The sequence below is a fragment of the Rissa tridactyla genome, chromosome 1 (assembly GCF_028500815.1).
Source record: "Rissa tridactyla isolate bRisTri1 chromosome 1, bRisTri1.patW.cur.20221130, whole genome shotgun sequence".
NCBI lineage: Eukaryota > Metazoa > Chordata > Aves > Charadriiformes > Laridae > Rissa > Rissa tridactyla.
In genome coordinates, this window is record NC_071466.1 from 29329789 (window position 1) to 29340206 (window position 10418).

The 10418-nt window shown below is 45.6% G+C and overlaps 1 protein-coding gene across 1 annotated transcript; it reads left to right on the plus strand.

Moving 5' to 3' along the window:
- The first annotated feature begins 4423 nt into the window (after positions 1-4423).
- CCNA1 (cyclin A1) lies at positions 4424-10218 on the plus strand. The gene is made up of 8 exons (XM_054220378.1): positions 4424-4552; positions 5816-6059; positions 6283-6404; positions 7128-7351; positions 7958-8162; positions 9059-9172; positions 9839-9972; positions 10167-10218. The coding sequence occupies exons 1-8, from the start codon at positions 4424-4426 to the stop codon at positions 10216-10218; spliced, it is 1224 nt and encodes a 407-aa protein (XP_054076353.1).
- Positions 10219-10418: the final 200 nt, after the last annotated feature.

Consider the following 10418-nt stretch of genomic DNA (forward strand, 5'->3'; position numbering starts at 1 on the left):
GCAGATGTGTCCTTCTCAAGCTCAAGAGAGGAAGAAATATGCAGAAAAATATTTTGAGTAAAAATATGCTATGATTTCCTTTCAAAAGGCAGTTTTGCCCCAATATGCTTATAATTAGAGCATGAATGAATTACGTAGTTCCAAGCCACAGAAGTAAAGGATGCTCCCTATAAGGGCAACATGACCAAGATCCCAGGGGGAGGGTGGTGGTGGCTCAAAAACTCTCAATTGAATGAGGAAGGGAAAACCAGAATATACTTCATCTGTCCTCCTGCTCCCAGGCACGGTACCAAGCGCCTGCATTTGTACAGGCAACACTTATCTCTCCTTTGAACAAATCTTGCAAAAACATTGATATAAAAAGGAAATTTAAAGTTAAAATCCACCTCTTCAATCTCTAAAGAAACCCTGCCCTCTGCGTCACTTCTGGGAGCTCTGGCATTGGGGCAGAACAGGAGGTCTGGCACAGTCACTCTCCATGCCCCGGATCGTGAACTGAAGCTTGTATGGAGCTTGCTGAGTGATAGCTGGGACTTAACGGTGGTCCTCAGAGAGGAAAGCAGGAGCCCGTGCCTGCTCCCATGGCATGGCAGAAGGGAAGTCCTTTTAATTGAGAAAGGTGCCACATCAGGAAATTTCATCATTCATAGAAAAAAACTGCGAAAAGGAGGAAAAGCTAAGGAGCTAGGAAAGATTCATGAGGCAGAGGTGAGTCCTAACCAGCCCTTTAATACTATCTTCTCCAGGGCCACAGAGGAAGCATCTTCGCCAAGTCAGGAATTGCTCTTGACTTCTCTGTCTTCCTAGAAATCATAAGGCAGTAATTACTGCAAGAAGCCCTAAGGAGTCCACTCAGGCAGGCTTCAGTTTCCTCTCAAGCACACGCAGGGAAGCTCATTAATGGCCCAAAGCTTTATTTGATCTGCTGCTACAATTAAGTAGTGGCTGGCAAAGCTCACTGGCCTCCCTCAGGTACTAATCCATATTGGGCTGTTTCAAAGAGTTCCCGAGAAACTGGAGTTTAGATAACCTCATTAAAAGCTATTTGAGAGGTGTTTCAGTTACATTAATGTACTATATCACTATTGAGGATATCCATATGCTGCTCATATATAAAAATAGGAATAAGTCATCTGTTGGGTAGCTGAGGTTCTTCAGTTATGTCTAAATGGTATGTGGATATGATGCATATTTGGACATAAAGGATATTCACTGGCTGAAGATGTAAGTAACTTCCATCCGTGCATTTGGGTAGGGGTGACACGTGATCTTTGTATGATTGTGAGTTGTCTGTTAGACCTGTAACTACCAAGTTCTGACATTTCTCATGAAAAAAAACATATGGAGAGACTGAGTTGTTATAAAAATATGTTTGGGCAGAGGTAAGATTATTTTCACAAGCTATAGACAGTTTTCACAAACAGCATTTACCAGTCTGAAAATATGTACTTGCATAATGTTTCATCTGTCTTAGTATCATACCTGGATGTTTTCACTGAAAATAAAATAAAAAAAACCAAAACAGCTCTGACACTGCCAAAGGAAGATCCCTTGAAAGAACAGATTATATTTTCAATGTTGACAAAGAATAGGATAACATTTTAAAAATTATGAAGAATTAAACAGCACTTAAACCAGGCATGGAGCGTTAGGTCTATAACGACAAGGGATGGCAGTACCCTCACTGCCTTCCTGAGGCTGGTACCTCAGTCTCATAATTTCTTTCGGGCTGGACCTACAGTTCATGGAGATGTCTGGAAACCCAGCTCAGAGAACTGACCTTGCTGGTAGCAACACTGTCGTGTTGTTACGGCTGTGTTATTTTTCAGGTGGACTAGGTCCTTGGTTTGTCTCACTACCACAAAAAACCTTGTGCCAGCAGAAGGGTGGCAGCAGCAGTGAGTGGCTGGGAGCAGGGCAGTCCTTGTCCATGGCAGGCCAGACCATGCTGAATGTGAACGGGCGTGCAACCAGGGCAGCAGGGACATAAATGTCTGTGGGGATCTGAGCCCTAGAACCTTCATCTCATTGACGTCCTGAGTGAATAATTTGCCTAAGTCATCCCCTTATTTTTTATATTTTAACATTTTACTCTTGAATATACAACTTCCATTCTTCTGAGAGACTGAAATCAGAGACTGAAATCAGAGTCCTGATACTCCTGAATTAGAAAAACATTGCTAAATTGTAATCTAAAAAAGGAAATTTTTGCTTTGATGGAAAAATCCCATTTTTTTCTTTCTTTATTCCTAAAAAGTATGAGACTGGGCTTTTTTTCACGGATAAAATACACAATTTTCAAAAGCCTTTTCTTTTAAAATGTTACTAAAATGGAAAATTTTCATTAAAATGTGGAATATTCACACATTTAGAAATGGTTTTGATTAACATCCACCTTCTTAGACTGCTATAGATTCTACATATATTGTAGCACAGGATTTTTTCAATATTTTTTTAGTAATCCCATCAAAATAGTAGGATAAAAAGTATTAAAAGTTCCATTTAATTTCAAAGGCTGGCAGCTAGACTGATTTTTTTCCAGAAATAAAAACCTCGTATGAAAATGTTTAAAGAAGTGTCGCCAAGTGAAGCCTTCCGTGTGGAAACCTGGGGTTTAGAGGTGACATGGAAGAGAGAAGAACACAGAAGTATAGCGTAACGTTCAGTCCCTCTGACCTGCATTTGCCCATGCCCGTAGCTGTGACAGCTCCACTATGAAAACTACCTGCTTATGACCTTGCTGCTGCAAGGACATGGAGATCCTCCCTTTGAAAAGTAGTGTTACATGGCCAACAGATCAAACACGGGTAACATTTTTCACCTTGAGATATACCACTTACCTCTGATGGCAAATTAATTTGATGGGGGTGGGAAGCCAATTAAAAAATAAACATAAGAAAAGTGGGAAGAAAAAATACAGACCTTAATACAGCCTGGATGACAAGAACTGCAAAACCAAATCTGGCATAAGACCCTGCTTGATGTATCCAAATTTTGGATCATAGCTTCTACATGTCAGTCACACTGCAGAGCATCTCAAGAAGTACCACAACTGACCAAGGTGGAGTAATTTTTGACAGTAGTTTCTTTAACTTGCTCTGCAACTGCAAAAAAGGAAGTCCCAATATTTCCCATCCTGCCTCTTCTGGAGCATCGCAATGCTGATATCTAACCTAAATCTCATGCTGAGGTTTAAGCTGTTACACTGCTTGCTCTTTTGTCTTCACTGTGGACTTTCAGAAGGACCATGTACCACACAGGCTATATTCCTGTTTGTTCATGCTAGGAGAGCCACGAGCATGGTGACTTACGCTAGCCTAAGGTTCACTGTAACCTCCGGGTTCTTCTTCATGGAGCTGCTACCTACCTGGCTGCTCCCCATCCTGCATTTCTGCAGCCGATGGCTCTCTCTGACCTTGCACTTCAGGAGCATCCCATTTTTCATGAACATTTTTCCAGATTGTCAAAATAATTTCTGAAATCTATTCTTGTTCCCCAGCATAGCCACAGCCCTTCCCAGTACCACCAAATTCAGTAAGTGTGCTGTCTGTGTCATTATCTACATCACCGGTGAAAAACTTTGATGGCACTGGACGAACCACTGCTTAATTCCTTTTATAAAGCTCTGCATTTCCACTGTTGACAGCTGAGAACTGCTTTTGTGTACAGCTGTGCCATCAGTTCTGTGGTTGTCCCCTTGCTTAGACTTTTACCAGAGTGTCATGAAAGTCAAATCCATGCAGAAATAAACTAAAATTTCCTTTTTCTTTTTTTTCCTTTATCAAAGAGTGAAGTCAAATTCTTCCGACTCAACTGTTCCCGGGAAGCTGCTGTTGTCGCTTTTACCTCCTTCTCTCACATTCCGTGTATTTAGGAGCAGCGGGCAGTGCGAGGCGCGGGGCGGCAGCAGGGGCCGCGCCTCTCGGGCAGCCATCGGTGCCCGCGGCCGCTCCGCGGGCGCTGCGCGGGGCGGTGCGTGTCCTGCGCGGGGCAGCGCGGTCGGGCCCGCGGCGGGCGGCCCCCCCCGACGTTTCCATGACGACCCCGCCGCCGCTTGGGTTGCCAGGGCGGTGGCGCCGAGGGTTGCGTCCCGGGCTTCCAACTGGCCGCGGCCAACAGCCACCGCCTTCATTGGCCGCCGCCTATATAAGGGCGGCGGGGGGCGGGCAGCCTCCGTAGCCGTGCGGGGCGCAGCGTTCTCCGGGGGCCGGTAGCGAGCGGGACCGGGCAACGCGGTGCGGGCTCTCCGGCAGCGCGACCGACCGGCAGCCTGCCTTCCTGTGGGGCGGGGAGGGGGGGGGATGCCCGAGGCATAACCGAGTATTTGTGCTGGTTTGGGTTTTAATTCCCCCCCCCGCCGCCAACTTTACTTTGGGTTTTGTTTTGGTGTTTTTTTCCTCCGAAAGGTACCAACGTCGGGGCGATGCACCGCACCGGTGAGAAGAGCCGGGCGGGGCGGCGGGAGCCCTGCCCCGCCGCCCCCCGCAGCAGCGGCGGCCGGGCCGTTCTGGGAGTGCTGGCGGAGAATGGGCAGCAGCGGCCCGGCGGCCAGGTGAGCCCCGCCGCCGGCGGCAGCCTCCTCCCTCGCTGCCCGCCGAGCCGCCCCGCCAGCGCTGCGGCGGCTGCCGCGCATCCTCTCCCCGCCGAGGGGCCGCGGCCACCTGCCGTGCTGCCCCCGAGGAAGCCCCGGCCGGCCGGTTGCCCTCCCCGCGGGCCGGAGGGAGCTCCTTGATGCGGGCTGGGAGCTGGGGCCGGCCGCCTGCCGCGGGTGTGAGCGGGGCATGCACCTTCCCTGGAGGCGGCAGGTAAAGGCCTGGGGGCGGTGGGGTAGGGAGCGGAATCGGGCTCCGGTTAATGAGCGTGAGTTTCCCGAGAAACCCTGCTAGTAACTGCTTAGTCCTTATCTGCTGACGCTCTCCCGTGGAAATGCTTTGAACAAATAATCCCTCCTGGAAGGAAGGGAGATGCGGTGAGACTTTATTTGGACACTTGCCCTCTGAAAGTGTAGGGGGTGATGGAAGAAAAGTCTTCACTGATGCTTACCCAAAGGTCCCACTGCCGTATGGCTGGCCACGCTACCATCAGGGTGCCAGAGCCTTCAAGAAGCTGAAGTTCACAGCAGGGTGTCTGTCTGCATTTCTGTTCCTTGAGGTCTCCTGAAGTCTGCTGGTGTAGCAGGGAAGGTGGTGTTGTGCTGATTTACAGGACCTGGAATAGCAGCTGTTATGTGTAAACAAACTTTTCTCAGTTGTGATTGTGTGAAGCACCTAACCCAGTTGGTGGGTCACTGATAGTAGACAATGTGAAGGATTGCATCTTGGTTACATATTGTAGTCCTAGGGGTTGTGATGCTTGAGCTCAAAAGTTCAAAATTTGGTTTGTAACTCAGCATAAAATGCATTCTTGCAGGTGAAGTCCTTCCTAAGTCTTTTTGTTACTATAACTTGCTGCACTTCAGAGCAGCTGCTCCTTGCCAGAACTGAATGTGGATCAGACCCTGCACTTGCCAGACCCATCAGAACCGAGCAGCACCCCCACCTCATTCTCCTTGGGGGTGGGCACTGGAGATGAGGCTACTCCCCTGGTTCCTGACTTGGCTACACCTCAGCCTTGCTGTGAGGAGTCTATTGCAGCAAGACAGCAATGAGTGGTACTTCTGAAGCAGTATATGTAGTTGGTGGTTTTTCCAGTTAACTTTTATATTATTGGTGTCTGTTAGGCAAGGGAAGTGATTTTACTTTCTACAAGAAGTGATAGAAGTGTTGTTTTCTTCCTGAGTTGCCCTCCCACAGCATTGTTGTGTGCTCCCTTTCAGGGTGCTGCTGTTATCAGACGCTTCTCTGGCTCTGAAAACACCATCCCTTCATCTGGAAAAGATGAATTACCCAATTGCGTGGTCAATGCTGCATCAAAGCAAGGGTTTTCTATCTACATAGATGAACCAGAAGAGAAAGAAAACTACAACTGCCAAGTGGCTGAAGAGCTGGAATCAAGTCTGTGTGAACTGGATACCAGTGCAATGAAATCCAGTATTCACCTACTACTGGATCTGAGTACAGGTAATGCCTGCTACTATGAAGGTGGTATCTACAGCACAAGAACATGTAGAGTGGTTATGAATTACGATGCTGGTAAGCTAGTCAGTCGCTTATGTTACAATAAATAACACTTCAAGATAATTTGGTTTGTGTCTACATGAGGTACAACACCTCTGTGCTAGAAATAGCAAGAGGTGAAGGGGCTAATTACTAAAAAGTCTTGCTGGTTCCTCTTACCTGTTAGGATCTCCTATGGTAGTGGACACATCCTTCCAGTCCCAGCCCGAGGATCACATGGGAGATGCCATAACTTTGACTGTGGGAGAGTATGCGGAAGATATTCATCAGTACCTCCGAGAGGCTGAAGTGAGTTGCTTGTAACGAGCTCATAGGTATTTGTGGTCTCTGTGATGGGCTGCAATACTGCAAAGATGCATGGCTGCCCCACGATAACTTGAGGCTGACACTGAGCTACAAAGGAAGCAGTAAAAGACATCTCTGCAGCTAGAATCACGAGCAGCTTCTCAACAGCGATAAGATCTTTCAGAATTACTCTGCATCCCAGAAATACCCCACTGTTGGAGCATCTCTGACTCCTTGGGATGAAGAATTCTTGCAGATGGGAGCTGAATACTGCAGAAATACTAAATCAGTTGGATGCCATCTCCCTGACAGTTCTCTCGTTATAGTGCTAGTTTTTCCTGCCTTTCTGTATGAGCAGTGAAATGCAGCCTCCCAATAGGAAGAGGGGAAAAATGTGACTTGTTCAAAGTCATTCTCAGGTCCCTCTGAAAGGCTTGGATGTGTTTGATGTCAAAAGCTGATTATAGTCCAGGAGGTCTTTTACTATGCTGCTACTAACACAGTAGCTCCTATCTCTTCAGTGTAGAAATACTACTTTCTACAGATGCTACTAGCAGCTAATTAATACTACTAGCGCTATAATTATAGTTAGTAGTAATGACTTTATTAATAGTGGAACAACTCATACTCCTTTTGCTGCAAGTATAAAGAATGTTAATCAGCTCAGCTACCAATGGCTCTCTTTCAGGTTGAGTGTCCTGATTCTTCAACTCTCTCTCCAAATAGGTAAGATTCAGGCCCAAGCCCAACTACATGAGGAAGCAACCAGATATCACAACAGGGATGCGTGCCATCTTGGTAGACTGGCTGGTGGAAGTAGGGGAAGAATATAAACTTCGGACAGAAACTTTGTACTTGGCAGTGAACTTCTTGGATAGGTTTCTTTCCTGCATGTCTGTTCTTAGAGGGAAGCTGCAGCTTGTAGGAACAGCAGCAGTTCTTCTGGCTGCGTAAGTGTTTATCATCTCCTGAAATATCGGTGTTTTTGGAATATTTTTGGGCTGAGGCTTTTAGCTTAATTTCAAGGACTGAAGCTTGCAGTTGTAGGTAGCTTTTCATGATATCTCAAGACTAGCAACTTTGCTTTGGCACTAGCAAAATTAAACATTTAATGTTTTTGATGTGAGGAACTGTAGTGTCAAAACCATAACAGCAGGAGCAAAACACTACTGTGTTAGGCTGCTAGGCTGTAGTAGATTCACAGCTGCAATCTGTAATTAGCCTTGAACTGCTTGAAGTACCCAACATAGCCTAGGAGTGCATGGGTTTTTGTCTGAAATGCATTATGTTACTGGGACTTTCTCTCTGAGAGAGTGCTATTTGTTAAGAACTAACTATGTGAGTGTGTTTCTAGCTAGACTGATGACTTGGAGTTCTTCTAAAAAATCTTTGCCCAAATTTGAAACTAAATTGTTACCAATCCTAGAGGCAGGACTAAAATAAGAGCTTTAGACAAGTCTTAGTAATGTCACGTCCTCATCCTGACATGGGTCCAACACAAGGCTTTCTTTTACCCTTTCAAGCTGACAAATGTGGCTTCTGTACTCCTTTTTCAGGAAATATGAAGAGATCTATCCACCAGGAGTGGATGAATTTGTGTATATAACAGATGATACCTACACAAAGAGACAGCTGCTAAGAATGGAACACCTGCTTCTCAAAGTGCTGGCTTTTGACCTAACAGCTCCAACCATCAACCAGTTCCTCCTTCAGTATATTCAGAGGCATGGAGTCTGTATGAGGACAGAGAACTTTGCAAGGGTATGAATTATCCTCCTTTTAGGACTGAGGGGGAGAAGTGATCCTAGAAGCAGAACCGCTTGTATTTCAATAAGTTACCTGAACAGACAGGTTCTGCTACTATACTGTGCTCTAACAGAAGATACTCTTTTTATGTCAAGTCTTATCTGGAAATGAAACAGGCCTGAGACTGGGTGTTTGTGTGCTGAGACTTCTGGATAAATGTCTCATGGAAATACTAAGTTTGGTCTAACTGTCTAGTTTAGTCAGTCTGCGGTGCCCAGGCAGCTGGGTGATAGAACATGGCTGTCTTTTCAACAGTGCCTGCATAGCAAGTCTGCCCTGGATGTGGTGGTACTACATATTGCTACACAATGACACAGCGCATGCCGGCATAACTGCATTGGCAACCCTGCTTAGAGTAACCCAAGCTTATAGCAAAACATATGACCAGCTGCTTATCTGCACTGAGTATAGGATTGTAGAGCGGCTTGGCTCCAACAGAACCCAAATTCTATTTCTTAGAGCTGTCCATTTATCCCTGATCTCCAAGTGAGCTCCACCTATGTGAACAAGAGCCTTGGAGGATGAGAAGAGTGTATTTCATTTTTATAAAACATGAATTTTCTAAGTCTCTATTGGTAAAACTATACCAGAGCTGATGATGGGACCAGAACTTCAGATTGTAGTGTAGCTTGTTCAGGCTTTGACACGTGGTCTTTCCGTCCCCACTGAAACATTGTAAAGTTCCATAACATCAACAGGAGTAGAATGCTATTTCTACCTACCAGACATGTAACTCATGGTTTTGTAACATGAAACAGAGACCACTGACACTTTTCAGTGCTTGTTGTAGTGGACTGACTGCACCAGCTATGCTTGTTCTGCTTGAAGGACTTGTGGCTTTTTTTGTTCAGTATCTTGCAGAGCTGAGTCTCCTTGAAGCTGATCCTTTCCTGAAGTACCTTCCTTCACAAACTGCTGCAGCAGCCTACTGTCTAGCAAACTATACTGTGAACAGGTCTTTCTGGGTAAGAACAACTACTGCATGTTAATGAGTAGCTCAAGCATTTCATGTTATCATTAGAACTAGGCTGAGAAGCAGGAGTAGCTTCAAAGTATAAAGGCTGAAATTGTAGGATGAGCTGCTGTTCCTGAGCTTGTGGGACTACCTGATAAATGAATGTTAAATCAACCTGAAGTATCTTGCCTCTTCTCTGAAATGGGAGGGACCTAGCTGTCTTGCTCACTTGCATCAAGTCTGTACCTAAAGCCTTGTCAGTCTTTAATCTCTGAAATTCGTCCCCCAAAACCAATTTGGAGCTTTCTGGGAGGGAGAAGAGCTGCATGTGTCCACTCGAGCGCAGTGATCACACTGAGTGGTTGCTTTAATGCAAGCCTTGGTAGGCCTTTTAGCTGTGTGTTGAAGGAATAGCTTCAGCAGAGAACAAAATCCCGAAGATATGTACTGCATGCCACATGCTTAGAGCAGAAGGAGCTTCTTGTCAGGTCTCCTGGCACCAAGGAAGACCTAGAGTGAAACTGATGGCAGGATACTTTTGAATCCTTCTCAAGCCTAAAGAATCTAGAGTGAACACTGAAGTAAAAACGTGTTTTGTTTCTGTATTAAATGTATCTTCTAGATGAATGTGCCTATGATAGAGTAACACTTGTTTTTTTTCTTCTGCTCTGACCAGCCAGAAACACTTGCTGCATTCACTGGGTATTCATTAAGTGAGATAGTGCCTTGTCTGACTGATCTGCATAAAGCCTGCCTTGATGCTCGCCATGGCCAACTGCAAGCAATTAAGGAGAAGTATAAGCGCTCAAAGTAAGTAACCAGGAAGCCAGTGTTCTGTAACTTGGAGGCTGTAAGCACAAGATGGCTCGGGTTTAGCAGCTTGGGCTACAACTGCTGTAGCTGACAAACTTCTCATAGTGTTGAGAAGATATCACCTCAAGAAGGTGCTATCTTTAAATTTGTCAGCTAAACGAGTATCTTTAGTGACTGCATTTCTATTCCAGGTACCTGCAGGTGTCTCTTCTGGAACCCCCAGCAGTTCTTCCTCTACAATAGAGACTGTGGATCCTGGACTTGGAGATGACTTCCTCGCAATCAGCAAAGCTGGTCTAGTATTTCATAGAGCACTGCAGGTCATGTGTCTGTAACCATAGTGATCGGAATGGTTTTTAGCTAGTATTTTTAATTAGATGCCTTTTCAAAAAAGGATATTAGACTATAGCTCTCAATATAACTGACAGCACTTTTAATAAATG